This window comes from Dicentrarchus labrax, unplaced genomic scaffold (assembly GCF_905237075.1).
Source record: "Dicentrarchus labrax unplaced genomic scaffold, dlabrax2021, whole genome shotgun sequence".
In the NCBI taxonomy this organism is placed as follows: domain Eukaryota; kingdom Metazoa; phylum Chordata; class Actinopteri; family Moronidae; genus Dicentrarchus; species Dicentrarchus labrax.
In genome coordinates, this window is record NW_026136706.1 from 24,638,278 (window position 1) to 24,660,850 (window position 22,573).

At 37.2% G+C, this 22,573-nt stretch overlaps 4 protein-coding genes across 5 annotated transcripts; 1 reads left to right on the forward strand and 3 right to left on the reverse strand.

Annotated features, from left to right (window-relative positions):
- Nucleotides 1-654: 654 nt before the first annotated feature.
- Nucleotides 655-6,794, reverse strand: vtcn1 (V-set domain containing T cell activation inhibitor 1). The gene is made up of 5 exons (XM_051403654.1): nucleotides 5,202-6,794; nucleotides 4,466-4,530; nucleotides 3,282-3,635; nucleotides 2,273-2,524; nucleotides 655-1,343 (listed from the first exon to the last, which is right to left on the reverse strand). Exons 1-5 carry the CDS (start codon nucleotides 5,231-5,233, stop codon nucleotides 1,231-1,233), a joined length of 816 nt encoding a protein of 271 aa, XP_051259614.1. The 5' UTR covers nucleotides 5,234-6,794; the 3' UTR covers nucleotides 655-1,230.
- Nucleotides 6,795-8,829: 2,035 nt separating this feature from the next.
- LOC127365507 (uncharacterized) lies at nucleotides 8,830-10,626 on the forward strand. Its single transcript, XM_051403653.1, has 2 exons — nucleotides 8,830-9,303; nucleotides 10,198-10,626. The coding sequence occupies exons 1-2, from the start codon at nucleotides 8,830-8,832 to the stop codon at nucleotides 10,624-10,626; spliced, it is 903 nt and encodes a 300-aa protein (XP_051259613.1).
- Nucleotides 10,627-10,714: 88 nt separating this feature from the next.
- LOC127365518 (CD209 antigen-like protein E) lies at nucleotides 10,715-14,947 on the reverse strand. 2 transcript variants are annotated; one of them, XM_051403669.1, is made up of 6 exons: nucleotides 14,815-14,947; nucleotides 14,618-14,719; nucleotides 13,800-13,961; nucleotides 13,000-13,148; nucleotides 11,776-11,891; nucleotides 10,715-10,976 (listed from the first exon to the last, which is right to left on the reverse strand). In XM_051403669.1, exons 1-6 carry the CDS (start codon nucleotides 14,864-14,866, stop codon nucleotides 10,820-10,822), a joined length of 738 nt encoding a protein of 245 aa, XP_051259629.1. In that variant the 5' UTR covers nucleotides 14,867-14,947; the 3' UTR covers nucleotides 10,715-10,819. The 2 variants fall into 2 exon arrangements, 1 of the variants encoding a protein (XP_051259629.1); XR_007885217.1 differs by having other exon boundaries at nucleotides 10,924-10,976; nucleotides 11,776-11,868.
- Nucleotides 14,948-15,715: 768 nt separating this feature from the next.
- Nucleotides 15,716-22,156, reverse strand: LOC127365510 (CD209 antigen-like protein E). The gene is made up of 6 exons (XM_051403657.1): nucleotides 21,999-22,156; nucleotides 21,777-21,878; nucleotides 21,108-21,287; nucleotides 19,598-19,740; nucleotides 18,127-18,242; nucleotides 15,716-17,569 (listed from the first exon to the last, which is right to left on the reverse strand). The coding sequence occupies exons 1-6, from the start codon at nucleotides 22,066-22,068 to the stop codon at nucleotides 17,413-17,415; spliced, it is 768 nt and encodes a 255-aa protein (XP_051259617.1). The 5' UTR covers nucleotides 22,069-22,156; the 3' UTR covers nucleotides 15,716-17,412.
- Between the last annotated feature and the right edge of the window lie 417 nt (nucleotides 22,157-22,573).

The window sequence follows — 22,573 nt, forward strand, 5'->3', positions numbered from 1 at the left end:
TTCATGTGAACTGTGCACATGGTTGGGAGGGTTACTGTAAAAATGTAATCCGATACAATTACTGTTCAAAAGTGTAGTCAGTACCCTAATCCAAGTATCACAATAATAAAGTAATGTAACTTGGTTACCGTTACATTTGGATTACCTCAAAACCAAATATGCACATTTTAACAAGGGAAAGAAATGTCAATAAGAAGTACTGATGACTGATGACTGGAGTGTGTTCTGTGGTAAAAGACAACAGAACAATGACCTTTGAAAGGGAAAAAATTGATTTTCCTCAGATAAGTGTATTTTTAAGAAAAACTGATGGATTTTAAAATTGTAATCTTGCTAAATAATCCCAATTTTAACTAAATGTAACTGTAATCAGATTTTTTCTGATCTTTTTTCTGTAACTGTAATGGATAACAGTTACTTTTGGAACTGTATTTACAAAAAAAACATTGCTGAGCTAATGGCAGAAATATAGTTTTATTTTCTATGCTAATGTTAAAGATTAGATTAGAGTTCAAGTTTAGTTCTTCCTTTAAAAAAAGAACTTGAGAAAAAACACCTTTCCTTAGTGGTAATTAGTATGAATTGGTATTTAATGTTTCAGGCTGCATTATTTCCTTTGAAACCTGGGAACAAATCCACCCATTTCAGAACAACTGAAATTCATTGTATTTATTTATTGACTCAGTAATACAAGAAATGTTAAGGTGCTAATTTGATAAGATAAAATGGCTCTCAGCCATCATATGATACTGTTTCATCTCTTTATGATATTATTCTTATTTTCTCCCTGAGGAGTGTCCATCCTGGTTTATGTTATGTGGACAGACAAAATAAAAATAAAAAATCTAATTAGAATTTAAAAATCTTTACTGACAAATAATCTAGATAGAGCTTTCACCTAAAACATACACACACACACATCAGAGAAAATAACAAGAAAAGGTCGATGTTGATGGAGAAAATGCGCCACACAGTTAAATACTGTTACAGGACAATGACACCCACTGTAATAAATTAAAAACCAAAGAATCTTCATAGATAATCTTTGACTCATTACTTCTGTTAGATTCTGAAAAGTCCTGCCACTGCATGAATCCAACACGCATACACACACACACACACACACACACACACACACACCAGAGGAGATTCACAGCCAGGTGGAGTGTGTGTGTGTGTGTGTGTGTGTTGTGTGTGTGTGTGTGTGTGTGTGTGTGTGTGTGTGTGTGATTAGGACAGATAAAAGGTGCAGAGGACACTGGTCATGATGCTCAGGTAAGTCGATGCCAGCAGGGACGATGCAGTGCTGTAGGTGAAGTATGTGGTCCACAAAACGTTAGAGCCTGAAAAATATGAATGGGAATTAAAAGTATTATTATTATTATTATTATTATTATTATTATTATTATTATTATTATTTTCCAAATGGAACACAATCTGGTTTGCTTTATTTTTTTCATATATCTTTATATATACTTTTGTACTGTTCCACCAACTCAGTGTTTCCATGCAGTTGAGCTACTTGACAGAGGCACAATAATAAAAGAATAGTCAAAATCGAAGCTGCAGAGGCTGAGATATTCAGACATTAAGTTCCTAATATGGGTAATACAAGGGACTTTTAGTCCCAGTATCGTAGTGGTTCCAGTATGTGTAGTATCTTTCATGCAAGTGTGAGCCTATCGTGACATCACCCATTGGTTTGCGGAGTACTGTTTCGAAGCCATGAGTTTGGCATTACGGCCGTTGCCATGTTGGTTTTTCTGAGCCAGCAGTGGTGATGTACTGTGAGTGAAGCTGTGCTCATTGGCTGCCCTTAGTTCGATTGTGTAAGACCAGGCGGCTTGGCTGGTCTCGTATGATCTCGTATTTAAAATAAACAGTATACTAAAATTTGTTTCTGAAAAAGGTTGTAGGTGAGAAAATGGCAATGCAGTAACACAATCTTGATTTATGTTTGTCTAGCTTGACTTGTCAATCACAGGGTCACCATGCCCTAAAGCATACACTTTTATGATCTATTTAAGTCTCATTGGGACCATAACTTACAAAATGAACATCATGCTGCATGGAAGAAGACTCAAAACTGTTTACTGAGCTAATAAATCAAGTGAGAGAGGTATAGTCCTTGTGCTCTACATTAAATACAAGCAAGCTTCTTTTTCAAGCAAGTGAGTTCCCCCATGTTGGCCTTTAGAAAGAGTTCATATTTGCTTTAGATTGTGCTTTGGATTGTGAACAAACATGGTGTAAAGCAGTTATACAAGAATACCTGTTATAGTTGCCCTAGAGACGACGATCACCAGGCTATTTTCAATGCTGCAGGTGTAAGTGCCACTGTCTTCGGTTATATTCAGTGAGCTGACTAAACTGTATATCCCCATAGAGCTTTGTGTGAGGTTTGTGTTTCCCCGCAGGTCGTTTCCAAAACGGTCAAACCATGTCACGTTTGGCTCAGGGTACCACCTGATTGCCTCAGCAACCAGGAAGCCTTTTGAGATTGTAAATGTGGGGGCTGAAAAGGCTGAGACAAAGACACAAGAGGTAAGTAGAAATTAAAAATCCATGCTGCAATGTGAAATGTCCAAGGCCCACTTCAGTCAGTAGTCACATTGTCACAGTACTACTTTTCAATCAGTTGTAAAACCATTATAAAGTCCCAAAAATGTCATGCTGACTGTGACTAGGTAGCAGGCTGATACTGAAACAAAATATTGTTGGAAATGCTAAAATTTAGAGGGACCTTCTAGTATTTGAATACAAAACGTTATTTTCATAGTGTGAGCACATATTGTTTTTTAAATAACAATACAAATATTTCAGAGATGCATATCACTATAGAGGCAATTTGCAAACCACCAACTAATACCATAGTTTTAGAAACAGTGTCTTATACATTTACAGCATTAGTAAATGATTACCAGACACACTCGTTATCTGTTAATTAACTGTTAGTTAATGCTAATTACTGTATTAAATCATGTTAAGTAAAGTGTTACCTATTATACAACAATATCTGGGGACACTTCCTGTGGGTGGAAACTGCTGAATATTATGATATATAATATATAATGACAACGTGGTAAAACAAAGTTGTAATATTAAGAACTATATCTTCATAGGAGATGCTGTAATTGTTAATAAATACTGTACATTAATACACTTGAAATGTCCCTTTATCTGCTTATGAAAATGTTATAGTGTGTTAAGAACCATTTATCAAATGTTTACTGTTAAGATTAAGTTTTCCCAATGGAAACTGGAAAGACGAGTCATCCTACCTCCTGTTCTGAGACTAATGCTGATGGTTCCTCCGCCTACAGAGGAGTCAACGCTGCAGGTGTACTCCCCCTCATCACTGCTCCTCACACTCCTCAGCAGCAGAGAGACGTTCCCTCTGACTACATCATCAAGAATAAGATTAGTTCTCCCTTTGAACTGTGAGTTCTGCTCCCTGAGATTCGGAGATCCGTCCGTATACTGGTAAACCAGTCCCTTCATGCCCGTCTTCTGCCAGGTAACTGACACCCGGCTGAAGCCGGTTCTTTGTGTTAGAAGATAGCAGCTGAGAAGCTCATCCTCGCCAAGGTTGCCAACAGGTGATCGGTTGCTGCTCGTCACCTCGGTTGTGGACCCTGTGGGACGAGGACACAGCACAGGCTCATAGTGGAGAATGCTGATCATAAACATACATTGGGGCAACATCATTTCAGTCCCTTTTGTTTGTAAGATTGAATATGTTAAAAACTTGGTAATAGGAATGTTAAAGGACTTCTTAAAGGATAGGTTCACATTTTTTAAAATCTTTCATTGTCAAAATATGTATATATGTATGTATATATATAACATAAGTATTCTGATGCAGAGCTGGATGTTACAAGTTAAAAATGACCTTTTTTAGACGACTGTGCAGCAATAGTTGAATATGTGCTCTGAATGCTTTCTAGATGTTACTTTAATGTAGGAAAAGGTGTATATTGAAGTTGAACTTGAGGCAGACACATCCTAAAATTCTTTGCAGGTGCTAAGTAGCAAATATCTACTCTGAAAGATTAAAATACACAAACAATACACACGTTTTATTCCCAAATCTCTCCTTTATTCCACGTAGATATCGGTGATAACATGATTAATAGTCTTCTGCAGGCAGGGTAACCTAACCCTCCTGACGCTACCTGAACCCTGATCATAACCTTACCACCTGTGATCAAAACGTTGTCAATCATGTCTACGTAGAATAAAAAAAGTCTCTATAAAAAACATTTCTCTTTGATGGAAATTAAACTGCACATGAAACATCATGCATAAAAGTACACACACATCCAGATGGTTTTAAAAAATTGGTAGTGTGTTGTCAAACACAAGGATGAACTGCTCTTTAGTTTAGGCAAACACATGCTGGACACACCCATGTATCCCCTCAGGCTGACAGAGCCATCAGTAAGTAGTAGAACTAAGTTCTTACCTGAGAAGGCCAGAGACAAGATGAGGATGATGAGGCCTGTGAATAGGACGATGAGGACAATCATGCTACACACAAAGAGAAGCACAGACACAGGATAAGGTCACAGACACACTGCTGACTAAGGCTAACATCAACTTCTAGATCAGCTTCACAGCAACCAAGACAAGAAGCGCCTCTATGATGCAGAAATCTGTAGACGCCCAGTGGCGGAAAAAGTACAGTGTGAATATCATTTACTTAAACCTGCTACAAGGAGTTTTTAACTTTTTATTGTTGTAGGTAGTTTTTACTATATCATATAAAGTTTGGTAGTGTAGTCCTAAGGCTCTCAACCCAGTGGACCAGCCCCCTGCAAAGGGTTGCAAAATAAATCTGTGAGTTTGTAAGATGATTAATGAGAGAGGATGTATAAATATATGTTATTTTCGACTTTTTTGGTGAAACATTGGATCATTTGTCTTAGAGGTTTAGAGGGAAAGTTTGTTGAAACAGCTTTAACATCTCTGTATTATTTGCACTGTATTTTATAATCTAAAATCTGAAAAGTACAACATTCCACTCTGAAATGTATTGTAGTAGAAGTATAAAGTGGCATAAGGCCACAAGAAAAGTACAAGTAAGTGAAAATTGAACTTAAGTACAGTATTTGACTGAATGTACTTTGTTACTTTCCACTGCTATAGACAACTATTTTCAAAATTCAATCACCATCAGTGAGAAAACCTTACGGCCACACCTGTAGAAGATGATCTGTCCCAAGGTAGCCATGGCTGCCGATAAAACCTCTCTCGAGAAGAACAAACGATTCGATCCTGTTGCTTAGGTCAAAGGTCCAGTCATGCCATCCCTCCTAAATATCCATCATTCCATCATTCCACCAAAAATCATTTATACAAATACACCTATATCTATACTCTACTGCTAAACAGACGACTTCTACTTCCACAGAATGACTGCCTACGTTTTTGTCTACTTGGCTTACCTCACTAAACAGAACACCATAAGTAAATATTACCTTTAAGGCGTGTGCTGCATATTTGTTTTCACAGTAACTCATGTACCTTATTGAAATAAAGGTGCATGCTGCTAATTTACAAGCCAAAGGGGCTCTAATTCAGCAATTTGTTTCCCATATTGGCATAGGTAGGTTTAATATACTGCAGAAAACATGAAAGTGCAATGGATTAATCTAGAGGCATTCACTGGTCAGTTATTAGCTCTAACAATATGGTTTTTGATTCCCTTACATTAGACTAGGTGTAGTTTTATTTCACCCATAGATGTCATGGTAAATGAAAAAACAAAACAAAAAAAATAAAAACAGACAGACTATGGTCTTATATTTGTGATCTTCATTAAGGAAAACTTAAATCATCAAATGTCATGTGAAAAGAACAATATCTGCTTAAGAGTTTTTGCCAATTATATATGAATTAAATTATTTCTAACTATGCTCATCTCAGGACCAGTAGCGAAATGAGACCAAAACCATGGAAATCACAAAGACGTGACCTGATGACCACTGAAAAACCTCATGTCTGCTTGTGACACATGATATGAAAAACCACATTTAGGTCATAGAATCCAACCGTGTGAAATAAGAACTAGTATTTATTTCAGTTTTTATTTCAGGTTCCATATTCTGAACACGTGAGAAAAACTACAATTACAACCCTGTGGTTGTATGCCTCCGCCAGTATAGTGTTGAGTAATGGCCAAATTATTATAGGACATTATGATGGCACAGTGAAGCTGACCTTTGACCTTTTGTGTAAAAAATGTCATCACTTCATCATCGTAACCTGTTAAACATCTCTATGAAATGTTATCAATTTAAAACGTAGTTCCTCCTGTCACAGCTATGACCAGCATCGAGCCATAATGCAATGCAAAACTAATTTCCAGTAGAGACTGTCGTCACAGTCAAGGACTGTAATGTTTAGCAGTGTTTCTGGCTGCTGCATTCATCAGCTGTTACACCTTTAAATCACAAAGTACATTGTTTCTGCTGTTTGCCAGCAACACCTATTCTGGTGAAAGGGTTAGGGTTAAGGCAAAGCAAACCTTTTGATTTCTTTTTGAGCTCAGTTTAGATAAATCCTGCTTGAATCTAGTCATTACTTATCAAATAGCTCAATTTGCTGATAGTTGACATTTTTCAAAGACAATCAGTATGTAAATGAAAAAGAATGACAAGTACACTGGGTTTACTCCAACAATTTACTCAAGGTGGAGTAAATTTCCAATGTTTCAGGGTGGAAGAGAGTCGGCAGGCAGAGACAGCATGCATTTGACAACTCTTCAGTGAAATCAAAATAATGAAATTCTAACTTAGCAGCTTGTTTGTGTTCTACCAGTGGCACAAGACAATAATACAAATACACATCTTAAACAGTTATGCGCATGCAAAAATATGGAGTGAAACAAAGTTGAACATGATTTATCTAGGGAAAATAAACAAACAAGAGTTTGCTGATGCTGTCGTGCTGACCTTTATTTCACTATTAATTTTACTTGCATCTTTAGTTGCTTCCTCTATCATTGATAATGTTCAACAAAAAATTGTGGGGTGAACTTCTTCTGGCTTCCGAAGGCGGGCATGCCAGAAAAAGTTTGGGAACCTCTTCAGTAGAGAAACGAGACAAAAAACTTCATTATGAGAATGCAACTACATGCCACTGAGACCAGAGACCAACCTCAATTCTACATGTGACAGAGATTTTGATATGTGCAAAAGCACACTGAAGTCACAAAACCACATGAAATAAAGAAGTAGTATTTGTTTCTGAGCACAGGCACGAGGAAAAATAAATGCAAAATGAATTTCTAGTAAAGACTTTGTCGAAATAGAAGTGGATTGAGAAGTGCTTATGGCTGTACATATATATAAACTGCATGTGTTTAAATGTTTGCCAGTGACACGTATTCTTGTGAAACTGTGCTGCAGTAAAATGTGTGACACCACGAATAGCTCAAGGAAAAGAATGAAAGTTATTTAAGGTGCACTGCACTGTCAGTTGCATTCATACATTATTCCCTGCACTGCATTGTTGAGAGTAAACTACCAGTTTTGGAAAACAGTTTTATAGAACACTAAAAGCAGCAACCATACAGATAACAAACATGGGATTAAACAATATATATATTTAAGAACCACAATGAGAGAAAGACTATAACATGTTCTTTCTTTTTAGAAATCAAAAAATGTTTCACATGCTGCTGATCTAACACTGGGAGGCCAATCTAGCCTGGTTGTTGTGATGCTAAGCCATCGACACGTGTGTATGTCCTGTACTGTTGTGTATAGTTTTACATTACAGATACCAGTATCAGGTATCAGGTATCAGGTACGCTCATGTACACGGAAATGTAATCATAAGTTAACCTCTCATTAGTTGAGCAGGTAGGCAGAGGAGAAGCAATGTCAGCAGTTTGGAGATATTTTAAGCAAATTTTACAACCTTAGGAACATCTACTGAAAATAAATCATTCTGTATTTTTAAAGTCATGTTAGAACTGTACTGTCATATTGGCACTTGGTAACTGCAAGTACCCAATTGTAAGGACTTGTATTTGGTCTTAAAATAGTGCTGCATCTTGGTGTATTTTATATTCTATGTGTTTTCCTTTTTTACACTTGTCCTATCATTGTGTGCGTGTGTGTATGTGTGTGTGTGTGTGTGTGTGTTTTAACTTTGACCTGCTAAACTACAGCAGTTGAAAATTAGCTTTAAGCTAACGCTGGTACCATGCATCAATGTTGCCATTTATGTTTAAATTAATATTTTAGTTAATGTGGTCATATGCTTTCCTTTTGAGTGTTAGATGACTGATACTGATACACATTAAGATCTGGAGCCAGGTGGCGGTTAGCTTAGCTTAGCATAAATCCTGGAAGCAGAGGTGTAATAGTGTGTAAGTGTATTTCCCAAAATGTTGAACTATTCTTTTAGTACTGTGCATAGATACAAAGTTATACAGATTATAGATACTACAGCCCCAGCCAGCTGGATAAGCAAGGGCCTGTCAGGGACCAGCCGGCACTTCTAGGTGGCTGGATCAGTATCCCCCTTACCACTTTTCTTGATCCCTAACTGGAAATGTAATTGTGAAAATCTGGTAAAAAATGAGGATCTAATTGTTTATTATGCAAAATTAAAAAATCTGTCTGGGAAAATCCTGCTCAGTTATTTGAGAAGTGAAAGCATCATGTACTATCATTGTGAAAGTGCTGTAGGCTGGCACACTGTGGTTAACAGCTGTGTCACACCTCTGTCCAGAGTTGTATTTAGTATATGTATATATATATATATATATATTTCTTAGCCCATTGTTTTTCAGTCTGACGCTCTCTTTCAGCCAACATGCCTCACACTGGTCATGATTTTCCTCAAAGACTTGTCCCATTAATAACAAAAGCTGTGAGTATATTCGTGCTGATAGTCGTCTTCTACATCGTGCAGTACATATTTGACATGGATTTTATATGCTCGTGCAGACCAGGTTTGCATAAAAATGGCATACTGTACTTGCTCATCCCTCCTGTGATCCTCACCTGGGTTGCCATCATCACTGAGCCTTTACACGAATCGAGGATTTTTTCCATCTTCCATCTGCTCTATCGTCTTAGTCACAACAACTGCTGCGGCTTTTTTGTTAAGGTTATTGTCAGCTACTTCAGTATGTGTGCTGTATGGATAACTTCTGTTCTGTTTGATGGAGACTGGTATCTTTGCCTGATGACAAACCTCAATGCCAGTCATACCGGAATCCCTTGCAGAGAAAATCTGACCTACGAGGAGTACCGGATTAAAGCTGATTATAAAACCGATTCACTTGTAAGTAACCACACACAGCAATCACATATGCTACATTAGAGATATGAAATAGTTTTATATTCAAACAGGTTTAAAATAATTAAAATATAAAAGAGTAGCTGTCAGTCTTTCACTGATATAATTTTTATAGAGACGACTATAACTTACTGATTTAATAACTTATACTAGTAGCATTAAATCCTTAATTAGTCTGATGCCCAGTATACATGTTTGATATTAGGAATAGTAATTCATCCATATGCCAATTCAGAGCACCATAGAATGTTCCCTTTGGGCTAAATGTCAGATTGTTAGTAAATAACAACCAAGGATGTTTTTTTTGTTTTACTTTAACTCTGATTGTTGCACATACAACCTTGTTGTTATTTATTAAGTTTTTATGGGCTTTAATAAGTCCTCATAGTGTTACTCAAAACATTTATTACTCATTACTCTTTTCAAAAGTAATATTAATTATTACTTTGCTTATTACTCCCTGCCAACGGTAATTAGACACACTACTAGTTATATTACTGTATATTACTATGGTTTCTCCTGCAAGTTGTATCATCAATTACTGAAGATGTCCATACATCTAAGCTATTGTGTGTAAGTGTTTTCTAACTGCTCACACAAGAAAGCAAAAAACTAAACAAAAACAAACCCTCCTCCCAAAAAACTCTCAAATGTTTAAGCAACTAAAACACAAATTAGGTAAAGATTTTCTTTTTTGTTACAGGGAACCCAGCAGCACAAAGTACTTTCTGTGTGTCTGGTGCTGGATCTCCAGTGATAACATAATATACTGTCATGGTAGAAGTGTTGATTGAAAGCACATACATGTTGTGACTTAGTCTCCTTGAACTATTAAATAAATATCTTTTTATTTTAAGTTTACTGTTTTATCGTTTGCAGGACTTTGGCTTTTATGTCATCTGTTTTCTTCTTGTTCTTTGGAGCCTTGCTGACTGCACTACAGCCTACTGTATCAGAAGGACGATGTGGAAAAATTTGCGTTACTCAAAGTCTCCTTACTACAGAATAGTTTATGAAGATCTTCTGGCGGAGCAAGTGAACACTCGTTTGAAAAAGGAGCTAACAAAACTAGCAACAAAAAGAGCCAAAGCAATCTGTATGCCCTACATTCTAGCCATTGGGGAAAATGAGCACCAGTTAAACTATAGACGAGAAGACAATGCCAATGTCAACAACGATAATGTCAACAACGACAATGTCAACAACGACAATGTCAACAACGACAATGTCAACAACACAGGTTTGGAAGCCTGGAAGAAGATTTCAGCCGTGGATTTTCCCTTCATGGATTTTGAGATAGAACGTTAACACAGAAACATTGATCGGAGAGGATGGAGGATGGATGCAGAAGAAGTTTCAAGAAGAAGAAACAATCCATCTTAAGACACTTTGATGATATAATTCCAAATGATTTTTATATATCATTAGAAACTGGTTTGTAGGTAAAGGACTTTCCTGATGCCTTTGGTCATTTACAAACACAACAAATTGTTTACCAGTGCTAAAGCCTCTTCATACAGATCCATCTTAAAAGGGTATTACAGGACAAATCATTCCAGTTGTGCAAATCACTCTTTCCAATTATGATATGGGCACAGTCCTCTTCCCCGAGTGTTTTGTATCCACCACCATTATCAGGCTGTGGTTCACGCCAGTACCTAACAGGTCAACAAACAATACAATAATGACATTGTAAATGTTTTGCATGAACACTATTAATCATAATCAACTCCAAATGAATGCTAATGTTGCTCTGGGTATGCTGTGTAAATAGGATATAGTCTAATAGTATACCAGATTTCCATACCAGCTTTCAATAACACTGATTACTGTTTTGTACTGTACTGGTTTCCTGCTTGTGTTGCTGCCCTCAAGTGGCCAAAAATGATCATATAGCAATAAAGCATTTCATTCATTAACAACTAATTGTACAAATAATAGGCATCCACAAATTTGCTTACAAATTAATTATTAATCTATAAATAACAGACTCAATTACATTCATTATCTGATATTTTAGTGGGCAAAAGAAAGAGTAATACATTTATAAAAACAATTTATAAAAAGAATATACAAATTAAATATATATATATATATAATTAAAATTCTCCCAAAATATCTGGCTTCTGTAGCTCTAATCTATATTAGTCACTGCCTCCTGACTGAAGATGGGAGATAGAAGCCTGATTTAAAGAACCATAGCCCCATCTGGTGGGATTACTGAGTAAAATATATTTCACCAAAGTGCATCACATATACTGTATATTGTGAGTGAAAATGTGTGCAGAATGAATTTCAGTCTATACTGAGTACACTTTGAAATGAGTTTATCTGTTATTTCTGGTTCGGAAGATTGTAGAGTCAGACTTAAAACAAAAACATTCTGGAAATAGAAATACAAAAAATGTGTGTATTTTTGTTTATGTTCAACAAAGGTGAAGTTCATTTATGTCTTACTTCAGTGGATCAGTCAGTGGACCTCCATCAATCCATTTCCAGGTCCCCTCCTTGTCTTTGTCAGTCAAACCAATCCAAGCATGAGTTTCTTCCCTGGTGAAGTTAGAGAGGAACATCTGTGCAATAAAGATAATGGAAAGTCACTGTATTTATATTTTAGTTTTAATAATATTATATGTAAAGTCACTGTATTCAAGTTGTTAAATGTAAATGCAAAGATTAAACTTTTTTAAATTAATTTAATTTTCATTAAAATACCTAGCCTCATAGAACAATGGCCAAGCATCAGGGAATATTTTTGTCAAGAAAGAAGCCTATTAAGTATGTACAATTGTTAAAATAAATAAAATAAAAAAAAATACATAATACAAACAGAGAATTGTATAAAGGGTTCTTAAAATATCAAGAAACTCATCTCTGATGCAATATTCACAGGGAATAATCTGCTCTCATCGTGTTCACTGTTTGGGTTCATTGTAAAGTTTACCACTTGTTGTCTATTGTTATTGTTATACATTAAATATAATATGAACCATCCATAAAATATGTCACTGAGTTAGGGGTAATCAGTTTACTCAATGATAGAAAAGGGGTCACTTAAGGAAATCAGCCAATCAGCCAATAGACTGTATTTAAAGATGTACAACTCATCTCCACTCAGAACGTAGAAAAATGAAGCCAAAATTTCCCAGATATCCCAATATTCTAGAAGTCATTTGGAGCCAGAGTCTGTGCAGCAGCCATTGGGTTTGGAGCCGTGGTATTGAGGTCCCACCATACACCCAGCTGACTCAATTTAGGGCTCGCAGCAGGGCTCAGCTGTCAATCATGACATGAAACCCCCTTTTTATAGTGTCAGATAACAAAATAAAAAAACAATCAGAAAAATTAACAATAAAACTTCCATCAGCACGAAAGGAACTACCTAAAATGACAGAAACCATCTTTAGGAAAAGATGAGTACTTTGACTTTTTAGTTTGGCCCATGTCCCATCTGCTAACATGGACGGGGTGGGGTTTCTGACTTATACTGCAGCCAGCCACCAGGGGGCGATAGAGATATTTTGGCCTCACTCTGTGGGGAGCTGTCATGTCATCCATCTACAGTCAGTGGAACAGACTCACAGACAAGCATGGCCGTAGACATTTGAAAATATGTTATAAAAATGTCTCTCCATGAACTATTTAGGAAGCCATCAACATTTAAAACATCACACACATTACCTGTTCTGCAGTACTGCTTATTACCACCAGACCTGCTCCTCTGACGCCACAGTCCTCTTTGCCCTTTTCCCAGGAACCAGTCTCATTAGAGAGGAGATAACAGACACACTTGAACATCCTCCATCCTGTAGGACAAGTAGGCCTTCCTCCTGTAAGAAACAACAACAACAACAACAAAAATGAGACAACCGCAAGTTCTAAATAAAGATTCATATTTGGTATCCAGCATAAAGGTGGCTTTGTGAAAACATGATTGTTGAATATGATGGGGCCATAATATCACCCTGTCACCTGCTTACAAAATAGTTTCTATTGTGTTTTTAACTTTGGTTTCATTCTTGCAGTCTTCGAGGTGCAGCTTGACAGGCCATCTATTGTTGTTGTGTTAACTTGCTGTTAGTTTGCAGATAGTTTAAGGGTTGATGCTAGGGGTGATGTTGCTTAACTAACTTTACTAATCAATTGGTGTCATGAGAATAAAAAAGAAACCTAAACAATTATGTGTCGTCAAGATTACATAATGAAAACACATTTGAGTCTTTGCAGGAATGTTTAAGGTAGACAAATACTGTACAAAACTGTCTCATGATGACTACATGCTTTCGAAAATGATCAAACTTCCTGCCACAAGATCATAATAAACAGGAGAGTAACACACTGGTTAATTTAAGATGTGTGAGACAATTCTGTTGCATTAGGACAAAACAGAAACGTTCACACTTCTTAAGACAAAACATTTTTTTATTTTCACTTTGTTGCTCCTGTAGACGAGAACATTTGTGTACAGTCCCCACTCTCACTCAGCCTGTTCAGCTCTTCGGTCATTTTAACGAGGCTGGCATTCAGCCAGTCTCTCTCTGCAGTCAGGGAAGAGGACTTGTTGTCACTGGCCTGAAGACGCTCCATCAAGTTGGCTTTGATAGAGGAAAGTTCTGCAGCTGAACGCTGAGCGGAGACATGGTCTAAAATAAACCAAGAGAGACTTTTATTTTCATAACAGGATGTCAAAATCAGATACCAAATTATATGAAACAGCATCCTATCTGGTGCATGTGTGGTAGACTAAACAGTGGTTTGGAAGAAATTTGTTTCTATGTTTTTTCATTCATTTAAAAAAGACTTTTGATTTGATGAGAAAGAAGAATTTGATTTAGTAATATACTACTATAAATTTCCTACATTGTATTTGCTTTTTTTCCCACACTAAAACTAACAATGGACTTCCTTATTTTCTATGTTACTTGACTTCCTCATTATTCAGTATATGTAAGAGGCCATATCATTGTATTTATATTTAACATATAATATATACGTTGTCAGTAGATGTGAAGTCAATAAAAACATGTTTCCTGAAAGTCGAGAAACAGTTACTGAATATACACAAATATGAAATGTCCCTGTCCAATGAACAGTGACCAAAAATCAAGTTAAATTACACTTGCTCCCCAATGTGAGGCCAACCTATGTAATATATATCTGTCAGCGGTACGAAGACAAATACAACCACATAAATGAAAAATAAACATAAATGAAAATTAAAATAGACATCTTTATAAAATATGAGCAGACTTTTGCTACTAAGTCATTACTCTGATTTCTGAACGTGATTTAGACTCACAGTGGACGCCAAGACTGATGAGTCCAGCCAGCAGGAGAACGCTGAGCAGTCCCAGACAGAGAACGACCACTCCGTGAGATCTCCTCTCTGAGCTCCTGGGAACTGAACAAAGAAAATACCAGTGAATTATGCAACAGTAAGACCAGATGATAATATACTGATACATGTAAGACATCTGTCTGAATGAACATTCTTACCCGTCTGATTTTTTGAAGGTACTGGTTTGACATTCATATAGATCTCGTCCATCGCTCTTAAGTATTTCCTAGAGGGTCAGCTCTGCAGCACGGATGTAAAAATGATTCTCTTCTTGGTTTCAATTTCTGAACGTGTTAACTTGAGAGGAAGTCATGAGTTTCAGAGGTGCTGAAAATATGGTGTGTATGATAATCCTCTGTCACAACTTTGAAGCAAGATTACTACCAGATACACTATCTATTATCTATATAGAAAATGAAATGGTGAATTTGGAATGAAACAATAACCCTAAAGACCACAGCACACTGGCATTTTCCTATCTACTGCTCAATATGATCTCCTTTAAACAATCTCCTTTTGCATTAGGAACCATAATGCTTGTGATAGACGTAACTTTAACATTGGAGACCCTCTTGTTTCCAACCAATAATCAACCTTAACCAAGAGGTTTGGGTTGTCTCAACGGCAGTGTCTCATATCAAAGTCACATTCTTTCTATCCACCCTGATCTCCCCCTGTAGAGGGTTTGTGGCACTACAACACCATTCTTTCTGACAGACAACAGTCATAATTGGCATGGCCACAAGAGGTCCTTGTACCGGAGTTTTAGGCATCGTTTTAGGCATTTGAACCAAACACCAGTGTTACTTCAAGCAGTGGTTTGTTTGGTGTATGATACAGGAGTATTGTTCTGGGATGTTCTGTTGTAAAGTTAGCCCTGTTTTCTTCACTTGATGTCTGTTGAATGTCCCTCTGCACTCAAAAGCACAAGGTTGTAGTGAAAATACACTAAAATCCCCACTTGCAGCCGCCCTGTAGATGACCTTTGACCTCCCTGTTGGAGAGTTTCCCCTGCAGAATGATAACAGATGAAAGAAGAGACACACACACAGAAAAAAAAACTTTTTAAAGGCTTTTAATTCTGCTCATTATTATATAAAAAGCCACAACCAATATCAGCTACCGCCATCACAAATCATCATAACAAAACTTTTACACCAGACTATACCATACCATCCTGGTTTTCTTTTGCAGTTTTCAACTATGAAGAAATCTTTAGCTAAAACACTGATTCAATGATTTTATGTCTGGTGTTTGGAACACTGGTGTGTTTATATGACAAAAGAAAAGGGAGAAAAACTTCTGGGTCCGATCTTGGCCTGCTGTACCCTTCAGATTACAGATATGTTTACCTTACAGTTACAGAAATATCTTAAAACTTCATAGTCAGTCATAAGCTGTGTTTTGGTCCAAATGTATCACAAATTCTAATGAATGCTTGTTTCCATTCACCACCATTATGTGAATATTATGAGTAGGGGGCACAAATTCCCTAGTTGGAAAGCCAGAAGAAGCAACAAGCAATTTTTGATGCCTGGCAGAAACTTTGAGTCTTGAATTTTTACTTGTTAGATGACATGATGATCAGAATACTCATACTTAATTATGTAGTAATTACAGAGGAATGTAGAGAAATGAGCCAGAAACAACAGAAAGTAATTTAAGTAAAATCAATATAATGACCAGCTGCAGTGGGAGAACTACCAGTATTTACTGTAGTAAGTGTTGAGTAATTACAGAGTAAAATGAAAGCAGAATAAAGCGTTTTGGTTGGTAATTATGTGGGAGTTAACTGTTAAAGTGAGTGGTATAGCCCACATACAGGGTAAGACAGGTGGATGATTTCTGTGTAGACTTACATAGAGACTAACGTAATACTTTGGTAGTTAGAGTATATAGCATTAACCGTTGGCATGTCAATATTGTGCAGCATCCATGACACAACTAAGTACTTTCAGTAAAATAACCATAATGTATTTGTAGTTTTCAGTCTTACCCTCTGATGAGCCAAATAAATGTCACTGTAGTGAACCCATAATTATTAGTAGCCTACCAGTAACACATTTGGATGAAATATGCAAATATTTTCCAAATACTAAACAAAGACAAGTTAGGTGTCACTAAATGTCACTGTCCTGCAAAGTGTAGTACCGTGTCTTTGTTTAGTATTTGGAAAATATTTGCATATTTCATCCAAATGTGTTACTGGCAGGCTACTGTACACTTTATAGACAGTGGAAAGGTAATTATGGGTTCACTGCGGTGACATTTCCAGCATCTACCATTCGCTTATGGGAAACAACTGTTGGAGACTTCTTTAGCATATCAAAGGGTAAGACTGAAAACTACAGCACATTATGGTTATTTAACTGAAAGTACTATGTAGTATTATGTGAGCCTACACAGCATTCTACACAAACACGACCCACCTGTCTTGCCCTGTATTATAGGTTGCCCTATAATCACGCAAATTATATATTGTACTCATATTTTTTTATTTATTAAAATCTATTTGATAGAGACAGCTGACGATAGACAGTACATGGGTCGCCATCTCTACCGACTGAGCTAACCGGGTGCCCATATTGTACTCATTATTAAACTGATGCAGAGAAGTTCCCACAGAAATGTTCTTCAAGGATAATGAACTCCGATGAGAAAGACCTGTAATAATATACTCTCTTTCACATACAGATCTTAAAGGACACTCAATACAAAGGGTCTTTTGCCAAATCATAGTTTGTAAAAGCATAATGCTAAGCCTTTTTCTCACAGATCCATCGCAATGAAGCATCACATGAACGATCGTTCCAGTTTTCTTCAGTTTTCTTGCCAGTTCTGATGTGTGCACAGTCCTCTTCACCCCACTTTGGATCTCCACCACCGTTATCAGGCTGCTCTGCCTCCCAGTACCTAACAGGTCAGTGAACAAGAGAATCATGGGAGTTGTGTTATTTGAATTACACCACCTCAAACCCTTTGTTGCAGTTGCATTTCATTTCCTTTGTGGTACTTTAACCACAAACCCTCTAGAGGGGTTCAGACTCATGACTTCCCTATTTGTAAAATAGTTCCCTTTTTGTGACATAAGGATATTTAAACTAAGGTAAGCTTTGTTGATTATGTTTTTCATTTCTGTATGTCTATTAGTGTTTATTGAGAGAACCCAAAAATTACATAGTTGAATTCACATGTAAATTTATGTCACACTTGAGTTTTTCAACCCTGAGCTGAAGTGTAAAAACTTGGGTGTGGACCACAGAAACAGTCTGAGATGTGCTTTTAGCATTCTCTGGTATGGTTCATTGGGTCCCACAACACAAAGCCAACCCAACCTTGACTTGATGAAGATTAACATCACGTTGTCTGTCATCACAATATTTTTTATATCATATCATGTTATATATATGTCAATATTATGATATAAAATGATGCATACTGAACACATTGAACATAGAGCAAATGCTGACCTGTATTGTAGAGTCAGTGGAGTCCCATCAATCCATTTCCAGGTCCCCTCATTGTCCTTGTCAGTCAGACCAATCCAAATCCAAGTTTCTACCATGGTCAAGTCAGAGAGGAATGTCTGTTTCAATACAAAAAAAGCCACAGTATTTATTTATGAGCAACATTATACATTCAGTTTACAACAACTAAATTCAATGCCCTACAAATTATTATCATTGTTCCAGTAGCCTGATAAACATGATCTTTAACATTTAAAGGGGAACTTGGCAACTCTAGCCATTTCTTCGCTGGTTTTCACTTTTGTCGTTGCATGTTTTCTCAATGAGCTCCCCCTACAGCTCTGGGACGTATATTTCAAAACACTGTTGTAAAAAAACTCACTTGCGGCACACCCTCCTCCCCCTTTCTACCGCTGCTGATGTGCATTTGTTGCCGGGAAAGTTTTTTGTGTGGAGCAATGTCTACCGAGGTGGGTAATACATTCATCGTCGCTTGTTCTTATAACCGGCGTGGCTAACTGGTATTGAGGGGGGCGTGTGCGTTTATGTGGAATTGCCGTAAAGCAATTTGTGTTTCTCGCTCATTCTTGCTTCTCACAATACTTCCTATTTCCAACTTAACGGGACGGTAGTCCCAAAGTTACAAGGTTGGTTTTCCGCCTGGGGATGCTAGGGGGAGCGGGGAAAGTCACCATTAACACCAGAACAGGCCATTCAACCATCCAAATGATTTCTAAACAGGTTTATTAAGTTGAAATAGTTGCCAAATTCCCCGTTAAATGAAACAACTGCTCTGTTCATTCTCAAAAAAGTACATTAAGTACAAAAATATATAAGGAATTGTATTAAATTGTGCCTAAAATCATAAAGAAATGACTGTGGCCATATTTAAGTTTCTTCACAGATCTTTTATGGAACAGTAGTATTACGTTCTACATTAAATGTAAGATTCTGTGGCATTTTACACATGATTTTTTATGTATTATTCACTTTTTATTGCCAATTTGTGAACAGGTTGTAAGATAACATAAAGGGCTCGTGTATAACATTTAGGAGGATCTATTGGCTCCTAGACACTTGGAAGGGAATGTTGAAGCCATCGAGTTCTGATCTGCAACTGCACTGCTAGATGCCACTAAATCCTACATATCCTTTAAAGTTGAGATTAAATGAAAAATGCCTTTTTAATCCTGTGCACCTATTAAACAATGTTTGCCAAAACAAATAAAAAAAATATCAATTTCTTTGTATTCTTATGTCTAATAAAATCCAACTATTTTTTCTTCCTGTAAAACAAAATTTGCCATATACCAACAAATCAATATCATTACATCCGACCGTCAATCAATGTTCAACTTCTTGCAACACAGAGCTCTCATATTTTTATGATGCTGTCAGAGTGTTTCTGGAGTCCGGGTCTCAAGGAGTTTTCCAACAGTGTAATGAGGGATCAACACTTTCAAACATGCTGTACCTGTTCTTCAGTGCTGTCAATTACAACCAGATCTGCTCCTCGATTCCTGCAGTCCTCTCGGCCTCTTGCCCACGAACCAGACTCATTGGAGAGGAGATAACAGGAACACATGAACATCCTCCATCCCGTAGGACAAGCTTTCTCTGTGACATACAACATAAAAAGGCACAGTATGAGGGATGCAAACTATGAATCCTATGAATTATGTAACATATGACAAGGTATTCTGCCTAGAATTAGGTTTAATTGTGTTGCTCATGGAAGTTGTGACATTACGTTTAGCTGCTGTAACTTCATTTAAAGCACTTCCTCTCTTTTACTCAATAATCGGTTGCCTATGATCCAGAAAGCAATTTCTCAGGCAGGGTCCTTCTGAGCATTTAAGTTAACTGGGCTTTATCATCAGAGCCTCTCTGCTCTGGAGCTGCCTGTCTGAGGATTTACAATGAGGCTTTCAGATTCAAGAACTCAAGGAAATGTATTCATTCAAAGCAAGGTTCGTAGATCCTTTATCCTACACACACAAAAAAAGAACTGAATTATAGAATAACAGAAAATAAATAAAAAATAATACAATAAAATAAACTTATATTTATTTACATACATATATACATACACATAAACACCCGGGAAATAATTCTGCAGTGCATCTTTTGAATTTGCGTCAGTTGGAATGTAGACAGTAGCAAGATGAGAAAAAAATAGAAATTGATTGAAAAGTCAAATCTTGTAAAAACTACCCAGAGGTTTTCCACATCATTAAAACACTGTTGGCATTCAAAATAAATCATGTACAAAATGCTCTGACCCAAACTCAAATCTCTCTCCAATTACCAATTGCCGTGAAATGTTGTACAGACATGTATGTCCCCAGAGGACGGATCCTAATGACTTCAGTGTTCCCTCAAACTTTTCCTCCAGTGCCACCATGAGCTTACAGTATCATTATCAAATTTGGAGAAGACACAACTGTGGTTGGCAACATGGCAGCTTGTTTGGGAACTTTCTGTCATATTAGGAAAAAGTCCACCTTAATGTGTTTCTGGTGAGTCCTGGAGCCAGGCACTGCTGATTTGCATAAAATAGTTTTGACCTCTGCTTTATGCAAATAAGGAGCAGCCAACATGGTGCCCCGTCTAGACAACGAATGGAAAGTGCAGAAATGACTGACCCTGTGGACACCTTCAGAGGCACTGTAGGACTCTCAGTTTCAGAACCGGCAGGCTCGGGAACAGCTTTTGATTCTTAACTGCCCCTTACTGTTCAATCTATTTATCACCCCTATACATATACTTTGCACCTCACTGCTTTTCCCACCTTTGGTTCGACACTAAACTGCATTTCGTTGTACTTGTACTACGTGCAATCACAATAAAGTTGAATCTAATCTAAGTCGTTTTTTGTATATTTATATGAAAGTATCCAACCAAAGAAATCCCACCTCCCTCCAACACCACCCCGCAACACATATGAACGTGTACGAGTTCACACGAGAGCAGTTGTGACTCACTCTGTCTGGACAAAGTCTGAAGTCTTGTCAGTTCTTCAGTCATTTGAATGAGGCTGGCATTCAGCAGGCTTCTCTCTTCAAACATGGAGGAAAGCTTGTTATTACTGGCCTGGAGACGCTGAGTCAGATTGTCAGTGACAATGGAGAAATCTGCAGCCAAACCACGTACTGAATCGTAGTCTGTAAAAAATCAAACGACATGTCATATTTGTGTTTATTATGTCACATATTTCAAAAGAAGCATTTCAAACATTCAAAATGTACACTTTCACAAACCAGAATTACAGCTTTCATATTTCTTTTAAAGTAAACAGCTGATGATTTCTTTCTGTATTAAGCAAGTTTTTTAAAGAGAGAAATTCCTTCTTCTTTAGGCTGGCTCAGGGACAGACTGCAGCATGAAAGCAGCCTTGCAGTTTAACCTAGAGCAGCCCAACACATTACACTATATGTAGTCCCTGGCAAGGCTGTATTGATACATAGGAAAATATTTTTCAATCTCACTGAACAAATCCATGTACATGTCCAAAGTAGAAAAGACTGGCACTAACACAAAATATAGAACTTTAATCATTAATAACAATTAAAAATACAGAAGAGAAAATATGAGGAAAACAGCTCATGCAACACAACATAAAACTTTAATCTCTGGATGTGATTTAGACTCACAGTGGACACCGAGGCCGATGAGTCCAACCAGCAGGAGAACAGTGAGCAGACCCAGACAGAGAACAACAGATCCATGAAATCTCCTCTCTGAGCTCCTGGGACCTGAACACAGAAAAGACCAGTGAATACAGTAAATGATACAACAGCATTAATGACAGGTAATAATACACATTTCTGCAGAGCTCAGTCTGTCAGCCTCTCTGTCTGAATCATTATTCTTACCTCTCAGATTTTTTGATGCTTTTAAGTCAGCACAGTTGTCATATTTAACATTCATGTAGATTTCCTCCATCGCTCATAAATGCCAAATAATTTGTAGATTGTTGCCTCTGTAGCACAAGTTTTAAATAGCACAAAATATGAAACTCTTGGTGGGTTCCCTTTTCTGAAAAGGTGCAGGAAATTGATTTTATCGCCTGCCCTCTTTCTTGAAACAGGAACAAGAAGTGTGTCTGTAGTGTGTGTATGCAGAAAAATGGAACAAAAGTTAACACCATGTTTAGCAGTTTCCACAAGGCAAGTCGTGCCCCTGTAGCTGACAGTTTCTTGGTAGGATAGTCTGGTAGAGGCATTTGAGGGTATGACAGTTTTCCAATACAAATTGCGTGCAGGGGGTTTGTAGGCTAATCTCTATTCAGAGCCCTTAGCTTGCTGAGCATTGAGACAGAGAGGAGGAGAAAAGCCATCCGTAGTACCACTGATGTGAAAGAGAGAGCCTCAAGGTGGTTGTGGCTAAAGAGAGCCTGGGTCTGATCAGCTTATGCTTGGAGGGTGTATGATGTTGAAAGACCTGAAAC

Coding starts and splice junctions, on each gene's coding strand:
- vtcn1 (XM_051403654.1), bottom strand. CDS start 5,233: ATGGCTACCTTGGGACAGATCATCTTCTACAG. Junction 4,531..5,201: donor GGACAGATCATCTTCTACAG/GTGTGGCCGTAA, acceptor CTTTGTGTGTAG/CATGATTGTCCTCATCGTCC. Junction 1,344..2,272: donor CTCTAGGGCAACTATAACAG/GTATTCTTGTAT, acceptor CATATTTTTCAG/GCTCTAACGTTTTGTGGACC.
- LOC127365507 (XM_051403653.1), top strand. CDS start 8,830: ATGCCTCACACTGGTCATGATTTTCCTCAAAGACTTGTCCCATTAATA. Junction 9,304..10,197: donor ATTATAAAACCGATTCACTT/GTAAGTAACCAC, acceptor TATCGTTTGCAG/GACTTTGGCTTTTATGTCAT.
- LOC127365518 (XM_051403669.1), bottom strand. CDS start 14,866: ATGGACGAGATCTATATGAATGTCAAACCAGTACCTTCAAAAAATCAG. Junction 14,720..14,814: donor ACCTTCAAAAAATCAGACGG/GTAAGAATGTTC, acceptor TTCTTTGTTCAG/TTCCCAGGAGCTCAGAGAGG. Junction 11,892..12,999: donor TAAGCAGTACTGCAGAACAG/GTAATGTGTGTG, acceptor TTTATTGCACAG/ATGTTCCTCTCTAACTTCAC.
- LOC127365510 (XM_051403657.1), bottom strand. CDS start 22,068: ATGGAGGAAATCTACATGAATGTTAAATATGACAACTGTGCTGACTTA. Junction 21,879..21,998: donor AGCATCAAAAAATCTGAGAG/GTAAGAATAATG, acceptor TTCTGTGTTCAG/GTCCCAGGAGCTCAGAGAGG. Junction 19,741..21,107: donor TCAGACTTTGTCCAGACAGA/GTGAGTCACAAC, acceptor TGTATGTCACAG/AGAAAGCTTGTCCTACGGGA.